This window comes from Papio anubis, chromosome 1 (genome assembly GCF_008728515.1).
Source record: "Papio anubis isolate 15944 chromosome 1, Panubis1.0, whole genome shotgun sequence".
In the NCBI taxonomy this organism is placed as follows: Eukaryota; Metazoa; Chordata; class Mammalia; order Primates; family Cercopithecidae; genus Papio; species Papio anubis.
The window spans coordinates 181871149-181896247 of record NC_044976.1 but is presented as its reverse complement, the minus strand read 5'-3'; the positions used below and the strand labels follow the sequence as shown (position 1 = coordinate 181896247).

General features: G+C 36.1%; 1 protein-coding gene and 1 long non-coding RNA gene across 7 annotated transcripts in view; one reads left to right on the top strand and one right to left on the bottom strand.

Moving 5' to 3' along the window:
* The window catches only part of CEP350 (centrosomal protein 350), a 112848-nt gene that overhangs the window by 67843 nt on the left and 19906 nt on the right, over positions 1–25099 (top strand). For 4 of the 6 annotated variants that reach the window (XM_031658060.1, XM_031658057.1, XM_031658053.1 and 1 more), the window contains 8 exons: positions 3682–3804; positions 4907–5106; positions 8389–8600; positions 10669–10813; positions 14727–14887; positions 18281–18420; positions 20829–20911; positions 22747–24749. In XM_031658060.1, coding sequence (XP_031513920.1) covers positions 3682–3804; positions 4907–5106; positions 8389–8600; positions 10669–10813; positions 14727–14887; positions 18281–18420; positions 20829–20911; positions 22747–24749 — 3067 coding nt within the window. The remainder of the gene's footprint in view (positions 1–3681; positions 3805–4906; positions 5107–8388; positions 8601–10668; positions 10814–14726; positions 14888–18280; positions 18421–20828; positions 20912–22746; positions 24750–25099) is intronic. The other 2 variants (XM_031658063.1, XM_031658064.1) reach the window with 1 other exon arrangement.
* LOC103879518 lies at positions 22718–24892 on the bottom strand. Its single transcript, XR_640178.4, has 3 exons — positions 24813–24892; positions 22918–22992; positions 22718–22794 (listed from the first exon to the last, which is right to left on the bottom strand). It is a non-coding gene; the product is annotated as an uncharacterized LOC103879518 (long non-coding RNA).

The window sequence follows — 25099 nt, the reverse complement described above, 5'->3', positions numbered from 1 at the left end:
GGAACCTTGCCTCAGAAAAATGCATATACACACATGTATACAATCTTACATGCAATTCCAGGGTGTCCATGGACTCCTTGGTATTCCAGTGGAGTAACTAATGATAATGGAAGCACAGTAACATACTAAACAAATACAGAACTGTAAATGTTTCTTCTGTGAAGGTATTAAGATTTTGTTTGTTTTTGATATCTTTTATAATGAAAGGATTTTTAGACATAGGAGTTCTATTTAAAATTTAGATTATAATTTTATTCAAATTATAGAATGATTTTATAATCTGTTAGAATGCGGCCACAATTATATCAGCTCAGTGGGCAACAAAAGTTCTCACCTACATCACATGGTCTAGCAGTCACATGGTCTGACAGTCTTTTGAGGTACAAAATAAGTGGAAATAGTCCAACGGAGAGTCATAAAATGTTAAAATTAGAAGGGCTCTTAGGGAAGCCATAAAACATAGTCCCTTTGTTTTACATGAAGAAATTGAGGCCCACAGAGTTTATGTAACTTTCCCCAGGTCACACACACACAGCAGAATGGCAGAGCTGAAACTAGAACCTTGTTTTCCAGAGTTCAGCTAGCTAAAGTCAAAGTTAAGTTAGCATATCTGCTTTCAACCTCATAGATTTTTTTAAAACCTAAATTGATGACTTAAAGTTATCTTCATTGGAAACTGATCCTTCTAAATAGTATTTTGTTGAAATTAGCAAAGTGCTAGATGGCTAATTACTGGAGTTGAATAGCTGTACAGAGCAAGTTCAGAATGTGAAAGTGTGACTTTAAAAGTGAATTAAGGCCAAGTGCGGTGGCTCACGCCTGTAATCCCAGCACTTTGGGAGGCCGAAGTGGGCAGATCATGAGGTCAGGAAATCGAGACCATCCTGGCCAACATGGTGAAACCCCGTCTCTGCCAAAAATATAAAAATTAGCTGGGCGTGGTGGCACGTGCCTGTAATCCCAGCTACTCGGGAGGCTGAGGCAGGAGAATTGCTTGAACCAGGGAGTCAGAGGTTGCAGTGAGCCAAGATCGCACCATTGCACTCCAGCGTGGTGACAGAACAAGACTCCATCTCAAAAAAAAAAAAAGTGAATTAAGCCAGGCACAGTGGCTCATGCCTGTAATCCCACTACTTTGGGAGGCCAAGGTGGGTGGATCACCTGAGGTCAGGAGTTGAAGACCAGCCTGGTCCACATGGTAAAACCCTGTCTCTACTAAAAATCCAAAAAATTAGCCAGGCGTGGTGGTGCATGCCTGTAATCCCAGCTACTCAAGAGACTGAGGCAGGAGAATCTCTTGAACTCGGGAGACGGAGATTGCAGTGAGCTGAGGTTGCACCATTGCACACCAGTCTGGGCAACACAAGTGAAACTCCATCTCAAAAAAAAAAAAAAAAATTTAAAAAGTGAATTAAGCTGGCCACAGCGGCTCAGGCCTGTAATCCCAGCACTTTGGGAGGCTAAGGCAGGTGGATCACCTGAGGTCAGGAGTTCAAGACCAGCCTGGCCAACATGGTGAAACCCAGTCTCTACTAAAAAAAAAATACAAAAATTAGCCGGGCATGGTGGCAGGTGCCTTTAATCCCAGCTACTTCAGAGACTAGGGCAGGAGAATCGCTGAACCCAGGAGGTGGAGGTTGCAGTGAACCAAGATGGTGCCACTGCACTCCAGCCTGGGCAACACAGCAAGACTCCGTCTCAAAAAAAAAAAGAGCTAAGTAAGTACTCATTAATTCCTTAAGTTCAAACATTTAAAAAACTTAATGATTTCCATACTAGACTAAATCTGTTGTATATCTTATTCTTGTCCAGTGTTCCGTTACCATCAGAGGACTTGTTGGGGCAATGCGTTGACATCAATCAAAAGCATTTTGTATTAGTCGGCATTTATGTCTGCATCATTCACAATTTTTGTTTCTTTTCTGTGTAGCATCTTGAAGGATTATTTATTCTATTGTGAAGTAATGCTCTTTTATCTCAACTTTATTCAACGTTTAAAGGGCACTCCTTATAGAATGTATTTATATTTAGTAAGGAACATGTTTATGGAAAGAAGTTCTAACTTTAAGTTAAACTTTTCTTACACTTTTTTAAACTATTTTATTTTCATTTTCTATTAGTTAGTTATTTCGTTCCTCATTCCTAAACTAGAGCTTTTGAATATGCTTAATCTTTAATAGAGGAAAATTATTGTTCTCTGTATTGGGCTAGAGAAAAAGTTTAAATTGCATATTTTTAAAGTTTATTTCACATTTTCCAATATTATTTTACTTTTTGTACTAGGTCATGCATGCATTTAGCAGTTATACACTTAAGAGGGTGGGTAATATTTGAATGTTATGAATAGATTTTTGAGCCTTTTGCCAAGTGCCTTTGTTTTGCATAATATTTTGATAATTGGCATCAAAATAAGTTTATTGTATGTTCATAAAGAATGGCAAGGAAGATTGTAATGTCTTAACTTGAAATTTAGCAAAAATGTTTTTCTTGAACTTCAATGCAGAAAATCAAGGCAATCCAGGTATGAATGTGTGTGTTTTTGCGTGTGTGTGTGTGTGTAAGTGAAGGGGAAATGAAATACTGAGTTATATGTGATGAAACAGACATTGAAATAGTCTGTTATCAAAAAATACACATAGGCAAGATTATACATAATTTTTAAAATCCAAATGAATCGCTGGATTTATACCTAGATCTTCTCACTTCTATGACATACTATATTACTCCTTGCCCTTCCAAGGCAATAAATGTTGCCTTGATCTACAAGTTATTGTTGTGTGCATGTGAACAGGAGCATGCTCTGTCAAAGAGAATTAACCTTTCCAAAGGTACTACTAGACTTTTTAATCCATTCACACACACACAGATCTATTTACTATTACAAAAGAAGAAAATGTGGGGTTTTTTTCCTGCTTTTATAACTATAAAATGGAATGTTCTTCTTACCTTTAACCTTATGCTTGAGCTATCCATATCAGTTTTTTTTTCTACTGACAGTATTTATTGGGAGTAGCTCACTTTATTAATTATGCATCCTGATATCTTATAGAATGGGTATTGTATTTCAATAGTATTAATTAAGTGGGCCTTTGTTAGATACAAAGCAAGATACCTCCAGTAGGTCCTCTTAGCTGTAAGTTTTATATTGTAGAGGTGAACAAGGCATTTTTGTGTAAATCAGTTTACTAAATTGTATTATTTTCAAGCTAGATTGTGATGGTAAGGTTAAGTAAGGCAAATGTAGTATTTTAAAATACATGACGAGGTACAGATTAAAAATCACTTGCTCAGGATTACGTATGTGTGTAGAGTTGTTGATATACTAGGTTCATGGCCATAATTGTTGTACTGTCTGTTAAAGCTTAATTGAAAACTAATTTAGTCCCACAATGTACTTCTTATTACTTTACTCACAAATAAGTAAATTTAACTGAAAATATAGATGGTGGTTAAGCAACATTTGAGAAGAAAGGCATGTTTATTCAGAAATCACTGGTAAGATCTATAAAAATACACTTTAAAAAATGTCACACAGAGTGTAATGCCTGCTTTAACTGAGTCGCTTATAATGTTCTTCAGGAAGCATATTAAAATTTCTTCACTCAGCTCTTACGCTTTCCCTTTCTCATTCTTTCTGCCTCTTGATCTCTTGGTTTTAAAATCTTCCTCCTTATTTTGTAGACACTGCTCTCCTGTTCACTACTTCTTCTCTGTCTTTACGTCTCATCACTGGGCCTCTCTCAGTGTCTGTTTTCCCAACCTTCATCCCAAATTCCAGCTGTATATCTACAACCAGTTGGTCAGGTAACTTTGCACCTTTTTCAGTGCACTCTTTGATAGAGCATGCTCTGTTCTTTTTGTTTGTTTTGTTTGCTTTTTTTTCTCTCTCTCTGTTTTTTTTTAACAGCCTGGAGGCCTCTTGTCAAATGTCCCATAAATTTTACCTTTTGTTTCCACATTAATTTGACATGATGATTGCTCAAGAAGTAGAGTGACAGTTCTTGTGCTTTTTAGTGTTTGTGCGATACATGTGTGCATTTTTGTTGGTTAGCTACCACTATAGATATAACACTAGTAATGTGAGCAGCCCACATTTTATTTAGTTGTGGCATCTACATTCGAAGATGGTTTATTAGTAGCCTCTAAACTAAGTAATTTTTCCTAACTCAGTAATTTCTCCTAACCCTTTGGGCCTAAGATATCATTGGCTATTTAAGTTCAGAAATCAGGTTAAATTGAGAATTTGATGCATACCTTTACTTAAGTAAATAGTTAGGTTTATATGCATAAAACATGGACTGTGGTACTCAGTGTTCTCTCCATGAAAAAAAGATTTACCACTTGACATTGCATCTCTTAGGTCATGGAAGAAACAAAACTCATTAGACCTGAAACAAAGCCAGGCAGAACTTTAAAATAAAAGTAAAAAAGGGACATGAACATGTTTTTTGTTTGCTTGCTTGTTTTGGGGCTTTTGGGTTTGTTTTTTATTATTTTTGGTATTTGTTGTTTCGGGTTTTGTGTGTTTTCTGGTCTGAGCCTTCAGAATAAATTCCTTACCTCTTCTGTTATAGAAAAGAATAACCTACAAAAAATGAATATATAAATATGAACATTATCAATTATGGTTGTCTAGATATTCTGAAGGTTTTTTTTTCTCAATATACTGCTGTTTTTCCTTTGCTAACTTTACAAACCATTATGAGTAAAACATAAATTCCCTCATTTTCTGAATAAGTTGACTCATGAAAGCTTATATTATCTCAAGCCTTTTTCAGAAAGAAGAGTAGTATGAATGTTCTGCTTTTGCACAGCTTGTTGATAAGGTGGTGAGTGATAGAGCTCTCATAGTGATCTTTGCCTATAGATTTGTTCTCTCAAACTGTTCTTCATGGTGTGACCATAGGTTTCTGACAAAGCGGGAGCAAAAATTAATGCAACGGCGACAACATGCAGAGGAGCTCCTAGAGTGGAAGCGACGTTTAGATGCAGAAGAAGCAGAAATTCGTCAAATGGAAAAACAAGCTTTGGCTGCCTGGGACAAAGAATTAATAAAACCCAAAACTCCTAAGAAAGAACTGGAGGACCAGAGAACAGAACAGAAAGGTAATAAATACTAACTCTGTTCACACTACAAACTAAAGCCTAACATAATTGAAAGATATATTTCATTACTTTTAAAAATGCGAGGCTGGGCACAGTGGCTCATGCCTGTAATCCGAACACTTTGGAAGGCCAAGGCCAGAGGATCGCTTGAGGCCAGGAGTTCAAGACCAGCCTGGATGACATAGCAGACCCCGATTCTACAAAAAATTAAAAAGTTAGCTGGGTATGGTGGTACATACCTATAGTCCTAGCTACTGAGGCGAGAGGCTTGCTTGAGCCCAAGAGGTCAAGGTTACAGAGAGCTGTGATCACCCCACTGTGCTCCAGACTGTGTGTCAGAGTGAGCTCTGTCTCTAAAAATAAAATAAAATTGTAATTAAAATGCAGATGATTGAGGTGATGCAAATGATGAGAAAGATGATATAACCACAAATGCTGGAGAAATTAGAAAGACAAAAAAAAATTGTGGCCAGGCATGGTGGCTCACGACTGTAAACCTTGCACTTTGGGAGGCTGAGGCAGGTGGATTGCCTGAGCTCAGGAGTTCGAGACCAGCCTGAGCAACACAGTGAAACCCCGTCTCTACTAAAATACAAAAGAAATTAGCTGGGTGTGGTGGCATGCACCTGTAATCCCAGCTACTCAGGAGACTGACACAGGAGAATTGCTTGAACCCAAGAGGTGGAGGTCGCAGTGAGCCGAGATCACACCACTGCACTATAGCCTGGCAACAGCGAGACTCCGTCTCTCAAGAAAAAAAAAAAAATTGTAATAACTTTATTCCAATACAAACTTGAAAACTTAGAAGAAATGGCTAAATTCTTCTAAAAAATACAACTTACCAAAGCTTACTCAGTAAGATAAGAGAACCCTCCTGATTCTTTCACCAGTAAAGGAATTGTACCCCAGTAACTAGGCATCTTTTTACATAGACCTCATCCATCTTTACCAGTATACTAGATTAAAAAGGAGGGGGGGGGTGAAACATGGTATTATAATTCTTTACTTTTCCATAGAATAAAAAAAGAGACATTTCTCAACTCATTTTATGAGGCTAGTATATAAGTTTGATATTATGTCCATAGAAGGACAGTATCAGAAAACGAAAGGCCAATCTTACCTATCCTGAAGTATGTATTAGCACACCAAGTTCAACTATATATGCAAATCCTAATACTTAATGACAGAGTGGGATTAGCACACATTAAACAGTTGATAATGTGGTGAATTACCTTACCCAGATTAAAGGAGAAGAATTGATCATCTCAATGGATTCAGAAAGGCATTTGATAAAATTTAAAAAGCATTTGTGGGCCAGACTCAGTGACATACGCCTGTAATCCCAACACTTTGGGAGGCTGAGGTGGGTGGATCACTTGAACCCAGGAGTTCGAGACCAGCCTGGGCAACATGGTAAAACCCTGTCTCTACCAAAAATAAAAAAATTAGTTGAGCATGGTGGCACGCACCTGTGGTCCCAGCTACTCGGGAGGCTGAGACACGAAAATCACCTGAGCCCAGGAGACAGAGGTTACAGTGAGCTAAGATCATACCACTGCACTCCAACCTGGGTGACAGAATGAGACTCTGTCTCAAAAAAAAAAAATGACTACATAAAAATAAAAAGCATTTGTGATAAAATAAATAAACCTCAGATCAAAGTAGCCGTAGAAAGGAACTTTCTTTACCCGATAAACGGTGTTAACAAAAACAAAAAACCAAACCTATAATAGATACCATACTTAATGATAAAATACAGAAAGTTCCTTTGGATTTGGAGATAAGACCAGGATGCTTATTTTTAGCTCTTCAGCATTGTGTAGAGGTCCTACACAGTACATTTAAGGCTAGAAAAAGAATTAAAAGCTATAAGGAGTGAGAAGAAGCAGAATTCTTGTTACTTACAGTTAATAAAGCTACACACATAGACAATCCAGAATTTACATGTTAATTATTACAGTTAATAAGTGAGCTTAACAAGGTTTCTGGTTATAAAATTCATATACAAAATTCAATTGCATGTCTATAGATCAAAAATTGATTAGAAAAATATTTTTTAAAAAAGATACAAATAGAAACAATATATAATAGAAACAAAAAATATGAAGTACCTAGGAATAAATTTAACAAAAAGTGTACAAGATCTTTGTATAGAAAAATTTAGAATTTTATTAGGAGACGTTAAAGAAAACCAAAACAGCCTGGGCACAGTGGCTTGCTTATGCCTGTAATCCCAACACTTTGGGAGGCTGAGGCATGCACATTGCTTAAGCTCAAGAGTTCATGACAAGCCTGGGCAACATGACCAAACACTGCCTCTACAGAAATATTAGCCAGGCATGGTGGCACAGGCCTATAGTCCCAGCTACTTAGGAGGCAGAGGCAGGAGGATTGCTTGTTCCTGGGAGGTCGAGGCTGCAGTGAGCCCTGTTCATGCTACTGCACTCCAGCCTGGGTAACAAAGCAAGACCCTGTCTCAAAAAGTAAAAAAAAAAAAAAAGCCAAAATAAACGGAACATTATTCCATATTCACAGATTCAGTGTCATAAGATACTAATTCTCCTTAAACTGATCTGTAGATTCAAGACTATTTACATCAGAAACTCAGCAAGATTTCTTCATAGGAAACCTTTGACAAGCTCATTAAAAAATTTATATGAGGCCAGGCATGGTGGTTCACACCTGTAATCCCAGCACTTTGGGAGGCCGAGGTGGATGGATCACCTGAGGTCAGAGTTGGAGTCAAGCCTGGCCACTATGGTGAAACCCCGTCTCTACTAAAAAGACAAAAATTAGCTGGGTGTGGTGACATGTGCCTGTAATCCCAGCTACTTGGGAGGCTGAGGCAGAAGAATCACTTGAACCCAGGAAGCAGAGGTTACAGTGAGCCGAGATCATGCCACTGCACTCCATCCTGGGCAACAAGAACGGAACGCCATCTAAAAAAAAAAAAAAAAAAAAAATTACATGAAAGAACAATGACCAAAAAGCAAAGACACTAGTAAAGAAGAACCACAAAATGCTGAAACTTACTTTACCATATATCAAGACTTCTAAGTTGTAGTGATTAAAATAATACGTTTGCACAGAGAGAGACAAATAGACTGTGAAACAGATAACCCAGAAATAGATCTGTGCATCTGTGGAAGCTATGACTCTCCTGTTTGTGGGAGGCAAAAATGCAACGAGTAATAATATGCTAAAAACAATGTTTATCAGTATAATTTTCCCATTGACCAAGATTGTGTATTTTTTTTTCTTGTTTTCACCCTCTCTTTCTAGAAATAGCAAGTGAAGAGGAATCTCCAGTACCTCTGTACTCTCATCTAAACAGTGAAAGCTCCATTCCAGAAGAATTAGGCAGCCCTGCTGTTGAATATGTACCATCCGAGTCTATTGGACAGGAACAGCCAGGGACTCCAGATCACAGTATACTTACTGAAGAAATGGTTTGTTCACAGGAACTAGAATCTTCTACCTCTCCTAGTAAACATGTAAGTTAATGTGTATTTATATCTTAAAGATTCTCTGGAAAAAAGCTGTCTAAAATGAAAAGAAATAAAGCTTTTCATTTACAAATATATGAATTTTGGCATTAGTGGCGGTTATAAAATCATTTGCTATCAAGTCTGTTAATATTGAGTGAATAGGAACTTCTAAAGTCTTTATGAAAAACAATTTGTGGGAACAACACAAGTTCTTTCTGAAGTTTGTTTTTTCACATAACAAAAACAGTAAGATCTTAAACCACACCAGAGTACTTTTACTGTAACTGAATTAATAACTTCTGTATAACTCATAGAATAAAAGTAATGGTTTAACCTCTTAAAGGCAGGTCTGAAATAGTTATTGATTTTAAATTAAGATAATAGCCATTATTAGACTAAGATTTTCTACATTGTCCTTAATTGTGTACTTTATAGAAAAAAAAAAAAACTAGCTGGTAAAAACTCAAGATAGAAACTTTACTGTTTTTTTAAAATATAGAAAATAATTAGCATAACAATATTAAATATTTAGTATACTGTGGTATACTAAAGTATACACAGACATTGTTAAAGCCTCTTTATGTTTAAAAAAAGATCTGCCCAAATTCAGAATGGAATATTCTTTGTTAGAGTCTTCCATTTTTATTGTGATGGAAAGAATTAATTTTATTTCCCCATTGAAAAGTCAATCAGGTTCATTTATGTTACAGCACCTAGAAGATCTAGAAGAAAAACATTTTTTTTCTGAGATGGAGTTTCACTCTTGTTGCCCAGGCTGGAGTGCGGTGACATGATCTCTGCTCACTGCAACCTCCACCTCGTGGGTTTAAGCAATTCTCCTGCCTCAGCCTTCCGAGTAGCTGGGATTACAGGCATGCGCCACTATGCCCAGCTAATTTTGTATTTTTAGTAGAGACAGGGTTTCTCCATGTTGGTCAGGCTGGTCTTAAACTCCTAACCTCAGGTGATCCTCCCACCTTGGCCTCCCAAAGTGCCGGGATTACAGGCATGAGCCACCGTGCCCGGCCAGAAGAACATTTTTTATTCATTGAAGAGCCTATTCAATATTATGTTAAAAAATATTTCAGTGTCCTTGTGCACATACTTGAAATCAGCATTTTTAGGTTGTTAAAGGCTTTTAATAATTATGTTAGTGGTCTCTTATTTATTGTATGATAATATTAGACTTATATAGATAATTTACTTGTAGCATTATCTATTATTCTGTAAATTTCTGCCTTCCAGGAATTTACAACCAAACTGTATTTATACAATCTTAAAAGTTTATTAGCTCTTATAAATCAATTACATTCTACCTAGCATCATTATTGATGAGGCTCGGAGTAGCCACAAACTGATTGACTATTAAAAATTAGAGCTTTTTTCACAAGAAAATATATCAAGGAAATCAAAACTAGTATATCTCAAAGTAGTTTTTATAATAAAAGCTAATATTTATTAAGTGTTTATTTACAAAGTTTTTACCAAGTGCCTTACATGGATTATCTCATTTAACCCTTGAAAGAATCCTATAGATACTGTTCTAATCCTCAACTTAGGAAATTTGCCCAAAGTCACAGGGATAGGAAGTGATAGTAGCTAGGAATCAAATCAGGCATCTCACTTCCACCTGATGTCAGGGTAGAAATTTTGTCTTTTGTTCTCTTGTGGGCAAACGTCTTATGCTCTGTTTTCTTCTTCCCTTCCTCTCTCCTTTCTGTAAAAGTACGTACTGAGTATTTTCAAAATTAAAAGAATTGGGGGAGGGGTAAATATCACTGACATAATAATCACTTCTAATTGATTGTAAAACTTTTTAAAAGCATGCTCTCTTTTATAATTGTTTTCTATGTCTTCAAAAAAAATTGAGGTCTTATCCTTTATATAATTTGTAAACTTTTTAAAAATCAGCTTTCCCAGGTTGAATAATTTGTAAACTTTTTTCACTTGGGTCCTAACAGTTATCTTAAATTCTTTGTAAATGTTATCTTTATATGGCTAGTATCTCAAATTTTAAGTAGAATTTTACAATTATATCACAAAATAGTTTCTGTTTGGTTTTCTGTTTGAACAGTCACTTCCCAAAAGCTGCACATCTGTGTCAAAGCAGGAGTCTAGCAAAGGAAGTCATAGGACTGGAGGACAATGTCACCTGCCTATCAAGTCCCATCAGCACTGTTATAGTTGGTCAGATGAGTCATTATCTATGACACAGTCAGGTAAGACTAATCATGAGTTTTTATTTGTGTTGTATTTGAACAGCCTCTACTCTAAAAGGCTTCAAGGAGTTTGTTGACTTTAGGAAGCATATGTAGACAGACAGTGGTGGGTTTATGTAGGATTGTGAAGAAGATTAATACCATATTGAGTATTGCCATATTGAATATATTGAGTTAGGCATATTCAGTGTATTGCTTTTTTTTGTTGTTTTTTAAGATGGAGTGTCACTCCGTCACTCAGGCTGGAGTGCAGTGGTGCGATCTTGGCTCACTGCAACCTCCACCTCCCAGGGTCAAGCGATTCTCCTGCCTCAGCCTCCCGAGAAGCTGGGATTACAGGTGCCCATTACCACGCCCGGCTAATTTTTGTATTTTTTTTTTAGTAGAGACGAGGTTTCACCATGTTGGCCAGGCTGGTCTCGAACTTCTGACCTCAGGTGATCTGCCCATCTCAGCTTCCTAAAGTGCTGGGATTACAGGTGTGAGCCACCGTACCCGGCCCAGTGTATTGCTTTTTGAATTCAGTTTTAGTTTTGAGAGTAAACATTTAGTAAAGGAAACATGAAAAATGTTATTCTTTGTTTTTTGTTGTTGTTGTTTTTGTAATTGATTATGTATTGTACCCTTTTGTTTTCCATGTGTCAGACAATTATAAATCATGGAATTTTCCTACACCCATATTTACAGCTCTTCTTTCTACTTTGAGTAACTATATAATATTTCAAAGAGTAGATGTACCGTAATTTATTTAACTGTTTCCCTAGTGATGGCCATTTAGATTTTCTCAAATATTTCACAATTGCAAATAATGCTATAATAAACATCTTTATGTAAATATTTACACATATATGTAGTCATGCATCACTTAACATCCAGGATATGCTCTGAGAAATGTGTCATTAAGCAATTTCATCATTATGTGAACTTCATAGAATGAACTTAGACAAACCTAGATTGTGTAGCCTAACTGCACTCTCAGGCCATATGGTATAGCCTCTTGCTCCTAGAGTGTAATACCTGTACAGTATATTACTATACTGAATACTATACGCAGTTGTAACACAATGTTAAGTATTTGTATATCTAAACATAGAAAAGGTGTAGTAAAAATATTATAATCTTGGGACCACTATCATATATTTATAATATATGATATGTAGTCTGCTATGTAGTCTGTCATTGACCAAAACATCATATGTGGTGCATGACTCGTGTGTGTGTGTGTAATACCATATGTCATTTATATGTGTGTTTATCATATATATGATAAAAATTCTTTTTGTATATTTCAGTGTGGAATAGATTCTTAGGAATAGAATAATTGAGTCAGGCCAGTTGAAGAATGTTGTCTCATATTTCTCTGTGGAAATTTATTAATGTTTTTATATATTTGCTTTTATGTACGTTGGTGAAAAATTGCTTCCAAGAGAATAACTTGTCAGTAGACATAAACTTGAATACTTGGAAACGTGCGTTCTTATCCTGGATCTCTTACTTACTGGTGACTTTCTTCAGGTTTCTTTGCCAATACTGGCTTATCTTTTTCGTTTGTTAGCAATGGAATAATGTTTCAACCATCCTTGCATGAGTTATGCACCAAGGATTAATAATAACGTTTGTAAGATACTGTTTTATTGGTGACGCTTATTTAAGTAAGAATAAATGGTTTTAGAAAAGTAGCTCTGAGGTTTCTAGGCCGGGCGCGGTGGCTCAAGCCTGTAATCCCAGCACTTTGGGAGGCCGAGACGGGCGGATCACGAGGTCAGGAGATCGAAATCATCCTGGCTAACACGGTGAAACCCCGTCTCTACTAAAAAATACGAAAAACTAGCCAGGCGAGGTGGCGGGCGCCTGTAGTCCCAGCTACTCGGGAGGCTGAGGCAGGAGAATGGCGTAAACCCAGGAGGCAAAGCTTGCAGTGAGCCGAGATCGCGCCACTGCACTCCAGGCTGGGTGACACGCGAGTGAGACTCCGTCTCAAAAAAAAAAAAAAAAAAAAAAAGTAGCTCTTAGGTTTCTAAACAACAGATTCACTACCTACTCAAGATGACATTATTTATATTCAGTATTTGTAGAAGTGGCAGATATTAATGTAGTAAAGTTTTAATACCTTTACTTAAATGATGGAGAGTTTTATCAACCAAGCTAATATAATCAGTGTGTGTCAAATAATCAGAAACTCATTTTTTAAAAACAAGTTATTCTAGCAGGTTATTTTGTTTTGAGACAGTCTCTAGCCCTGTCGCCCAAGCTGGAATGCAGTGGCATGATCTCAGCTTACTTCAACCTCTGCCTCCTGGGCTTAAATGATCCTCCTGCCTCAGCCACCTGAGTAGCTGGGACTACAGGTGCATGCTGCCACACCCGGCTGATTTTTGTATTTTTGGTAGAGATGGGGTTTTGCCATGCTGCCTAGGGTAGTCTCGAACTCCTGACCTCATTAGTCTGCCCACCTTGGCCTCCCAAACTGCTGGGATTATAGGTGTGAGCCAGTGCGCCCGGCCTGTGTTTGGTTTCTTTAGTACTTAAAAACATGAACATTTTCCAAGGTCTTTCATCTAAAAACCCCAAGTTTTTCATCGCCTGCTATTAAATCTTCAACCATAGATGGTAAATATATTTTTTTATTAGAAAATCACTGCTGGTATGTACAATTTTTTAAAATATTAATTTAAAATAGTTATTTTGGGGGCAAAATTGAAACTAAGCCTGTAAGAGTGTAGTGGTCTACAAAATCTTATCAAAATAATAATTTTGGAAGTACATAAGTAAATAATTCAGCCTTGCCTATGCTAAGGGCTCAGTATGATGCCACCACTAATATAAAACAAGCCTAACTTTCCTAGTATGCCTTAACTCAGTGTCATAGAAGTGACAGGAACTCACATTTTATTATTTCTTATTCAGATATTTAGACCGACCACACTATTAAAAAGACATTTGTAATCTTTTTGCATTTAAGTAACTTCTATAACTAGCTCTTATGCAGTTTAACCTGAAGTAACTGATAGAATCCTGGTCTTTGACGTAATGTTAAGTCTGAGTCTTAAGATTTGTGTATGATATTATTTCTATTGTAAGACTATTAAATGTCTCACTCAACATTAGTGTATGAAAATGACACCATTGTGTGATTGAGGGATGTGTGAGGAACAGTAATTCCTATGCTATGTAATTTCCATGTGTAGTGAAATAAGCAGTGTCTTTAAATGATACCTGTTTGTTTTCATAGCATGTGTATGACACATTATAATGAAATATCCTTTTCATGATGTTGCTATGAGTAGACATCTTGTATATGTGAACTGTTGGAGAGGAAAGATTTAACTAGCTTCCTTTCATTTATTTTAAATATTTTGAGAGCTTTCAAAGAAAGATTACAGCAGAGTCTATTTCTTTATAATTTCTCTCTTTTTAATGTGATATTAAGCCATCAGCTAATGAATCACAAGCAATTTGAAGTGGTAAAACTCTAGTTTGATTTTAATATGACTTAAAAACTATTAAATTATGTATTAATAACCAAGGCAAGAGACAGTTAAATATGATTATCTTGTCACCAGAAGTAATTTCTTGCAGAATATCCAAATTTCATCAGTCTAAAAATTTCTCAACTTCCAGCTGCATGTCTTACCAAGACAGCGTATCTCAAGATTTATTTATAATTTCAAGTAGTACAATTAGAAAGTGAAAATAAATAGGAGGAACCAAGCCAAAAATAAAGTGTGTGTGGCAGGGGGGTAAATTATAGGGATGCATTTTAGTAATACATTTGTTTCAGAAGCTCATATTTTAATTATTAGATTGGCTTTATTTAAATGGAATATTACATTACAGCTTTTTATTAGTAGTTACTGAGTTAACATTATGCTTAAGTCAAAATTATAAATAAAAGATTTTGTATCTCTTTCAGAAACTACATCTGACCAGAGTGACATTGAAGGTAGGATCAGAGCTCTGAAGGATGAATTGCGGAAAAGAAAATCAGTTGTGAACCAGTTGAAGAAGGAACAGAAAAAAAGGCAAAAGGAAAGACTGAAAGCCCAAGAAGCCAGTCTGATCAAGCAGTTAGAGGTTAGACATAGGAAGAAAGGGGTTTAATGTCAAGGCTAATGTGTATGTGACGTCTAAAATGTTTTTAATGTTGTTAATAAAGTAATGGATTAGGATTCTTCATTATTAGTGTGGTGCCACATTTTATTCTCTTAAAAAAAAATCTGAGGGTGTCTAAGGACATTCTTGCTTAAAACATTAAATTTTATTTGTTTTTTATTTTTATTTTTTTTGAGACAAAGTCTCACTCTGTCGCCCAGGCTGGAGTTCAGTGGAGTGATCAGTGGAGCAATGTGTGCTCACTGCAAGCTCCGCCCCCTGGGTTCACACCATTCTTCTGCCTCAGCCTCCTGAGTAGCTGGGACTACAGGCGCCTGCCACCATGCCCGGCTAATTTTTTGTATATTTAGTATACAATACATAGAAACGGGGTTTCGCCATGTTAGCCAGGATGGTCTCGATCTCCTGACCTCGTGATCCACCCACCTCGGCCTCCCAAAGTGCTGGAATACAGGCATGAGCCACCGCGCCCAGCCTAAACATTAAATTTTAAATTTAAATATTAAAATAAGTATTAAAATAAATATTAAAATTGGCTATATATAGTGGTGTGTTCTGAAGTCCCAGATACTCAGGAGGTTGAGGCAGGAGAATTGCTTGAAGCCAGGAGTTTGAGGCTGTAGTGCACCATGATTGCACCTGTGAATAGCTACTGCACTCCAGCCTGGGTAACATAGCAAGACCCCCACCTCTAAAAAATAAATATTAAAATAAAGTATTAGATTTTTTTTTTCCTAAATAAGAAAGATTAGGCCTTTGAAAGAAAGATTGGTATCTATACCCTTGTAAGCAGAGAACTACCAGGTAAATAATTTCAGCGTTTGGAATTGTTGCTGCTTCCCTTCCCCAACTTTCTTCTTTCCTCTTCCTTCCCCCTTCCCTTTCCCCTTTTTTTCTCCTTTTCTTTCCTCCTTCCCCTTCCCCTTTCCCTTTTCCCCTTCCCTTCCCCTTTCCCCTTCCCTTCCCTTATTTCACAGAATGGTGTTTCATGCCACACAACTTATTAAATAGTACAACTCTTTGTACTGTTTGAATAGATTCTAAATGATAACTTAACTTGAATTTTCCCCCAAGCTGTAGCAGCCTTCCTGATTCTGTCCCAGGCTGGGATGTCTTCCTTATTCTGTTTTTCCCTGTCCATTCAGTCACTAGTTCTCATGGATTTTTTTTATAAAGTTTCTTGTTTGTTCCTTTCCATTCCTACTGCCTCCAGGCTAGTTGGGGCCCTTATGACCTCTTGCCTCTACTGTCTGCGTAGTCTCTTAGATGTTCTGCCTCACACTGCTTTTCTATTACACACATTCTGCTTTTCTATTACACACATTCTGCCAACCCCGTGTTCCTAGAACATGACATTCATTGTAGAATCAGACTGAATCTCCTACTTATTGCAAGAATCCCTTCTCATCTCATCACCAGAGAACATCATTCAACTTCTACCTGAACACTTCCAGTAATAGGAATTTTCAAAATTTCGAGCTAATTGGTTTCCGTGTTAAACTCTAAGTGCTCTAAGTATTAGAAGAGCTCTTTGTTGTATTTAGCCAAAATTTCTGTCCTTTCAATTTCCACCTTTTGGTCCTTGTTACATAACAGCAAACACATGCTTCTCCTACCACTATTAATTTAATCATCAAATATTCAGATGCCTATTTATGTGCCAAGAACTCAGCTAATTACACATATTTTTCATTTAATCCTCACAACAAGGTGTGAGTATTATTATCCCTCTTTTACAGGTAAGGAAACTGAGTTTCAGTGAGATTAATGATTTATCCAAGGATACACAGCTCATAAATGGTGAAACTAGGATTTTAATCTAGTTCTAATTTTAAATTCTGTGCCTTTACCATTGTATTGTCTTCCACATAGAAAAGAGGCCTGTTAATAGATCTGGAGAAAATAAACATTTAAACAGGTACACAGTACACAGATGGAATAGGGATTGTAACTTACACAATGGTTAGAGTAGGAAAAGTGATTAAGATACAATGACCATACTGGGGAGTTCATGCTGGAAAGAAGTGGAAATAAAATTTAAAAATACAGATTATATTCAGGACCTTAGAAGTAAAACTGATGAATTTGGATTTCATCTTATACGTCAGCTAATGAGTCATTGAAGTAACTGTTGGAGATAAAATACTATTAGAATGAATGGTATTGCTCAAAAATGTTCCTTAATAACTATGTCAGTCAGAAAAGAGCCCTCTAGAGAAGTGCCATATGATCCATCTCTTCCAGCATTCTACTTAATGGCGTAAACAAAGACAAAAGAAAATTCTGTATTTAACTTTTAAAATTACAGTATATGAGAGAGAGATATATAATACATAGCAGTTAATATAAAAAATCTATTGGATTTTATTTGATCACAGATTTAATAAATGGACTGTACTCATAAATGTATAGCTTTCAGATCTTAGTAGTCATAGTCCTCATGTATACCTACTGAGCTAGAACACCTAGCTGTGGTGTAGGTTTAATACCAGGAGTTACTTTAACAAAATGTTGACAATTCAGATGAAGGTAACATGGATGATGAGAGTTGTAAAAGTAGTGATTTCAGCCCAGATTTTAGGGATCTGTAGCAGTTGACAAGCATCCATCCATCCATTAGTTCATTCTATAAATATGTATTGATAGGCTACTTTGGACCAGACATTGTGAATAGGACATTACGTACCAGACATACAGTTTTGAACAAAACACTAATTTCAAATAGTGAGAGCTGTAAAAGTAAGGACTTCAGCCCAGAAAACTAAGGAATGATAATATGAGATGGAGGGATTCCCTTATATTTCATGCAAATTATAAATTAGTAAAGTTTTGTTTACAAAGAATGGGTAATAACCAGGAAAGTTTTGTGTTTTTTTTTTTCTTTGTATTTCTGAACTATCATACTGTCAACTATACCTTTCTCTTTTTATAATTTGTATCCCTTACTTAGCCCATAAGAAACTTACTGCCATTGAAACTCAGAACAGAATGGCTAACTTCTTAAAAATATCATGAAAGTAATAGTACACTCTTTAGCAAATATAGTCAAAGAAGTTTTTTAATGTGGCAAGGTATGAGTTATTGCTTCATTGTATTAAATTTCTGTAGATTCACAATGTCGTTTCTTAATTGATACTGGAATTACAATTATATATCTTGCTTATAGATTATTTTGAGAAGGATGTACAAGTAACTATAGAGTTCTGGAGAATGACGCTGAGGGGGCAAGGAGGGAGATTTTATATTGCATCTTCTTTATTGTTTGAGTATTTTACCTTAAAGTATACTATTTTATAATTTAAAATAAGTTTTAAAAATTATGCCTAGTGACTCCTCTGATTTTTCTGAACTTAGTCGTATGATGAATTTATTAAGAAAACTGAAGCCGAGCTTAGCCGAGATTTGGAAACATCACCAACAGCCAAGCCTCAGATTAAAACACTCTCCTCAGCTTCTGAAAAACCCAAGATCAAACCCCTCACACCACTACACAGGTAGAAATTTTTGATAACTGTCTGTATTCTGCCTTGTTTGGAAAAGGAATAAGGGAATATTTTCAGTAGAAGTTACCTTTTAAGTAACTGAAATTATAGAAGTAAAAATATTATTTTCTATTTTTAGTGTCAGTGAATTAAAACTGTTATGTATTACAATTAAAAATTACATATGTAAGGTATTGATTTTAAAATACATTTTTAATCCTGCAGTCTGATGGGTACAATGAAAATGGTACTTTCCAACATTGCTAGTAGTAGCATAAGTTGATGTGGACCTTTGAAAAAAACAGTTTGGCTATGTTTCAAAAGTCAAAAATAAGTCTGTAACCTTTGACCCAGTAATGTATTTCTGGAAGTCTAAATTGAGAAAATGTGGGGTACTGAAAATCTCTATTTGCATGAATATATTTATCAGAACATTCTTTATATAATAAAACATTGGAAACAATTTTTATGTCCAAAAATGGATGAATAACTCAGTAAATGATGGTTCTCTGCAAGTGATGGAATGGTATGCAGTCAGTAAGCAAATACAGAAGATACTAAGTTGCAACATTAGAATATATAATATTGTGTATTAGGAAGTCAGGTTATAATATTTAAACTAAATTTTGAACAAAAAGGTTAGACAGATCAGTTCAATTGAGAAATAGGGGTCATTTCAGAAAGAATGTTATTCATGAATGACTAAAAGCAAAAAAAAAAAAAAAAACCAGATTGGCATATCATAGAAGCTGAACATAATAGGATATTGCTGGAGTTAGCAGAAGGAACAATAAATAAAAGCCAAACTGTGAAAACCTTGTACTTATTTGTTCTTAGCAGTTTGTGTTTTACCTTTTAGAAAATGTGGAGCCTTTGAAGGTTTCTTTAAAAAGTATTTTGGGACATTTTTGTTAGAGAGGTATTGCAGGCTCATTACAATTAATTTAGCATTACCTAAATTTGAATCCTGGCTCCATTTCTAGCTGGTTCTGTAACTGTGGGCAAGTTATTTAACCCCTCTGTGCTTCAGTTTTTTAACAGGGATTCATACCCTATTAAAAAGGAGTAATAATAATACCTGATTAATACACTTGTTATGAGGGTTAAAAGACTTAACAGGGCATAGGACACAGTAAGCATCGTGCATTAGCTGCTGCTATTATTGTTGTTACTATTTCTAGGGAAGCAGTAAAAAGAAAAGAGTTTAAATCATATCACACCTAAGTATCCCAAAATAGCAAATGTCAACAATTAGATATGTTTCCTTCTAGGATTTTTTATGCTCAGATTTTGTGTGTGTTTTTGTTACATATGTATTTTTCCATTATATTATGAAGTGTACATTTTAATTTCTACATAATATGTTATTGAATGGCTTTGTAATTTTCTTAATCAAGCTACTGAAGGATTTTAACCAGAGAGTGACACAGTCATATTTGTGTTTACAGAAATCTTTCTGACCACAATATAGAGGAAAGATAGAAAAGAGTAAGCTTGGAAACAGGAAGAAAAATAGTCTGAAGCCAGACCTCAAGTAACCAGTATTAAGAATAGAAAATAGGAGACATATTTTAGGATAGTGAAGGATTAAGAAGAAAAAAAAAAAACAAAAAAAACACGTAGACTTGACTAGTTAAAGTGCTAGATGGGGTAGCAGGGCAAGTCTAAGATGAATCCCAGGTTTCTCTTAGGTAGTTGATTGGGTCATGGTTTCATTAATGTAAATGGAAAAGGTGGTTTTCTGTGGGAGGCTTATGATTTTGGTTTTAAGTGTTAATTTTAAGTGCCTGTTGTTTAAGTGAAACTATGTGGAAAGTTAACAGGGTTAGAAATATGAGGATGATAAGCACATAGATAGTGGTTGAAGCCATAAATCACCCAGAGGAGATAGCATTCAGAGGGAATAAATGGGAGCCAGGTACTCAAGATGATAAAATAGCAACATTTTAGGGCATTATAAAAAGGTAGGAAGTAAAAGCCAAGTATTACAGTTTAGCAAATGAAGTCAAGAAAATAAAGAGAGTGAATGTAGCCTCTTCTGTTATCTATAAAGAACAAGAGAGGACAGTAATAGGGAGTGGTTTGAACAAATAGCTTTGAACAAATGAGAGAGAGACAACTTTTCATCCTGCAGACAGGAGGAAAGGCAGTTAGGATGGCTGTGAATATGGATAAACTTGTAGGTAAAAGTTTGAAGGTAAAGTTCATGCCTGATGGCCTCTGTTTTTGTCATCTAGTGACAAAGGCAAGCTCATTTAGTGAGAGTGATGAGAATTAGAAATAGGCTTGATGAAAGTGGCATAGATTGACATACCTACTGTGGAGAAGAGGAAAGAAGCAGTTGTCTAAGAATGTCTGCTTTTTGTTACCAGTTATTATAGTAATATATTTATTTCTGCTCATTAATTTTTATACGTCAGATCTGAAACGGCAAAGAATTGGAAATCACTGACAGACTCAGAACGTTCTAGAGGATCCCTGGAGTCTATTGCTGAACATGTTGGTATGTAACTAGAAAAAATAATTAACTTGTAGCTACATAGTCTAAGGATTTATGCAGAGGCCTACGAAATTCTACCTCTATAGCTTTTTTATTAAAAAGTGAATTTCTTAATTACATTATTTAACATTTTAAAGTTACTTTTATATTTTAAAGTGATTTATTGGCTACGTGTAAATTATATGAATCCTTTTTGTTTGGTTGGTTTGGTTTTTTGGGTTTTTTGTTTGTTTGTTTGAGACAAGGTCTCACTCTTATCACCCAAGCTGGAGTGCAATGGCATGATCATAGCTTACTGCAGCCTTGACCTCCTGGGCTCAAGCAATCCTCCCATCCTAGCCTCCCAAGTAACCAGGACCAGGATCACAGGCACATGCCACCACACCCAGCTCATCTTTTTTTGTTTTTTTAAGAGATGGGTGTCTCACCATTGTTGCCCAGGCTGGTCTCGAACTCTTGGGCTCAAGCAGTCCTCCCACCTCAGCCTGGTTGAAAATTACCAGCACTTCAGCCAAAGTGCCGAGATTACAGGCATGAGCCACCACACTCAGCTGAATCAGTCTTTATTGTTCAAAATTTATTAGAAAAACCAAAGCATAATGATTAAATAGCTGAGTATATCATCAACATCTCTAAATTTCCCCTAACCAGATTTTTTATCTGGTTATGTATATTTTCAGCCTAACTGTTTCTCAGGTAAATAGCTGTATACATTTTTTCAGTTTAACCGAAAGAAAGTTAATTATTGAAAATAAAATGTAGGCTAGGTGCAGCAGCTCACGCCTATAATCCCCACACTTTGAGAGGCTGAAGTAGGCAGATCACTTGAGCTCAGGAGTTTGAGACCAGCCTGGGCAGTCTGGTGAAACTCCATCTCTACAAAAAATACAGAATTAGCTGGGCATGGTGGTGCACACGTATAGTCCCAGCTATTTGTGGGGCTGAGGCAGGAAGATCGCTTATACCCAAGAAGTCCCAAGAAGTGAGTTGTGATCAGCCACTGCACTCCAGCTTGGGTGACAAAGTGAGGCACTATCTCAAAAAAATAAAATGCAATTCAGTGAGAAAATAAAACTGAGGCGCAAAGAAACATCAGTGACAAAAGAGAGATTTGGCTAGGCACAGTGACTTGTGCCTATAATCCCAGGTACTTAGGAGGCTGAGGCTAAGGATTGCTTGAGCCCAGGTTCAAGGCTACGCAGAGCTGTGACCACTGCACTCTAGCTTAGGTGACAGAGCAAGATTCTTGCTCTTAAAAAAAAAAAAAAAAAAAAAAGATATTTGAATTTAAAACTTTTAACTCTTGGTTTGTTAGCTCATTATATTGTACTTTGATCATATTTTGCAAGTTTAGCTCTTAAAGTGCTATATTTGCAGAAATAGTTGATCTGTTTTCTTTTTAATTCAAGAGCTTAGTTGAACCTCCTAGGAAAATGTATTCTTTTAGAAGTATATATGGAAGTCTGTTTCTCCTTCACTAGTTTCCTGTTTGAAAAATGTTTGTAATAACCATCATACAGTTCTATTTTTGCATGATTTGAGGATGAATGTGCAAAGCAATGGCTCCATCAACTTAGATATATTTTTCTTCACTTTATAAGTTAAGACAATGCTTAGGAAATTATTCCAAACTTTAGAATTTTAAGCAATTTTAAATGTTGATACAGATGATATTCTATTAAAAGAAAAACTTACAAAGTAGCCAAAACAAGTCATATTTATTGACTAGAGGGTTTTTTTCCCCCCACTAAAATTTGGCTTTTCTCTAAACTTTGGTCCACAAAATTGAAAGATTGTGATTAAATCATTTTGATGTGGTGATTTGTTTTTTCTTTAAGATGCTTCACTGTCAGATTCTGAGAGATCCGTATCAGAAAGGTCTTTATCTGCATATGCAAAGAGAGTAAATGAATGGGACAGCCGAACAGAATGTTTTCATACCCCATCTCCAGTTCTCAGATCATCAAGGAAAATCAGGGAAGAATCTGGAGATTCTCTAGAAAATGTACCTGCATTACATCTTCTCAAAGAATTAAATGCCGCTAGTAGAATTCTTGATGTGTCAGATGGCAAGGTTGAAGAATCTAGTAAAAAATCAGAAATACAAGAAATAGAATACACAAAATTGAAGAAGAGTAAGATTGAAGATACCTTTTCTAAAGAAGGTAAATCTGGTGTCTTACTGAAATTAGTCCTAGAACAGGGAGACTCATCTGAAATTCTTTCAAAGAAAGATCTTCCTTTGGATTCTGAAAATGTTCAGAAAGACCTAGTTGGATTAGCTATTGAAAATCTCCATAAAAGTGAGGAAATGTTGAAAGAGAGACAGTCAGATCAAGATGTGAATCATAGTCCAAACATCCAATCAGGGAAAGACATTCATGAACAAAAGAACACAAAGGAGAAAGATTTGTCTTGGTCAGAACATCTTTTTGCTCCTAAAGAGATACCATACTCTGAAGATTTTGAAGTGTCTTCTTTCAAGAAAGAAATTTCAGCTGAATTATACAAAGATGATTTTGAGGTGTCATCTTTGCTGTCACTCAGGAAAGGCTCTCAGTCTTGCAGAGATAAGCCACAGCCAATGAGGAGCTCTACAAGTGGAGCCACTAGCTTTGGTAGTAATGAGGAAATCAGTGAGTGCCTAAGTGAGAAAAGCCTTTCTATCCATAGCAATGTTCACTCTGACAGGCTATTGGAACTCAAGTCCCCTACTGAGCTGATGAAAAGTAAGGAGCGCAGCGATGTGGAACATGAACAGCAAGTTACTGAATCCCCTTCCTTGGCTTCAGTTCCTACTGCAGATGAGTTATTTGATTTCCACATTGGTGATAGGGTGTTGATTGGAAATGTTCAGCCAGGAATTCTTCGATTCAAAGGTGAGACTAGTTTTGCTAAAGGATTTTGGGCTGGAGTGGAGTTAGATAAACCTGAAGGAAATAACAATGGAACATATGATGGCATTGCATATTTTGAGTGCAAAGAAAAGCATGGTATTTTTGCTCCTCCTCAAAAAATATCTCACATTCCAGAAAACTTTGATGACTATGTAGACATTAATGAAGATGAAGACTCTTACTCAGATGAACAATATCAGTACTATAATCAAGAGCAGAATGATACAGAGGGTCCAAAAGCCAGAGAAAAGGATGCCAGTGAATATTTTTATGAGAAATCCCTACCTAGTGTGAATGATATAGAAGCCTCAGTTAATAGAAATAGAAGCCTTAAAATAGAAACAGACAACGTACAGGACATTTCTGGGGTACTTGAAGCCCATGTTCACCAGCAGTCTTCAGTGGATTCACAGATTTCTTCAAAGGAAAACAAAGACCTCATTTCTGATGCCACAGAAAAGGTTTCCATTGCTGCAGAAGACGATACTTTAGACAATACCTTTTCTGAAGAATTGCAGAAGCAACAGCAGTTTACAGAACAGGAAGACAACCTATGTGCTAAAACTTCAGAAAAGCTTTCTACACCACTTCTGGATCTTTTAACAAGAGAAAAAAACCAGCTGGAAGCCCAACTGAAGTCATCACTAAATGAGGAAAAAAAGTCAAAAGAACAACTGGAAACAATCAGCTTACTGACAGACAGTTTACTAAAAGTTTTTGTAAAGGACACAGTCAATCAACTACAACAAATCAAAAAAACCCGAGATGAGAAAATCCAGCTTAGCAATCAGGAGCTTCTTGGTGATGACCAAAAGAAAGTAACACCCCAAGACCTATCCCAAAATGTTGAGGAACAGTCACCAAGTGTTTCAAGTTGCTTCTTAAGATCTGAATTGGAAGATGAGAAAGAAGAGATTTCCTCTCCAGATATGTGTCCCAGACCAGTGAGTATTTCATCTAGAAAAAGTATCAGTATACCTTTTGACACTTTTAACAAGGCAACTTACCTTGCCTATATAGTACATTTTAATTCTGTAACTCCTGATAGGTTTTTTTTTTTTCCTTGACTTGTTGTTTATTAGAGAAGGATCACTATACAAGTTTTTAAAGGCCTTGTAGCTGTTTTTCTGGCTGAAGTGTAATTGTCCTCTATTATGTCATGAGTAGTCAATATAGGGTTGTCACAAGCACTGGCAGGTTTTGGGGAACTAAAATATCCATTTAAACTGCTTAGTTGACAACCCCTGTACTGTCCACAAATTACATCTCCTTCCAGATTCACTGAACAAATTCA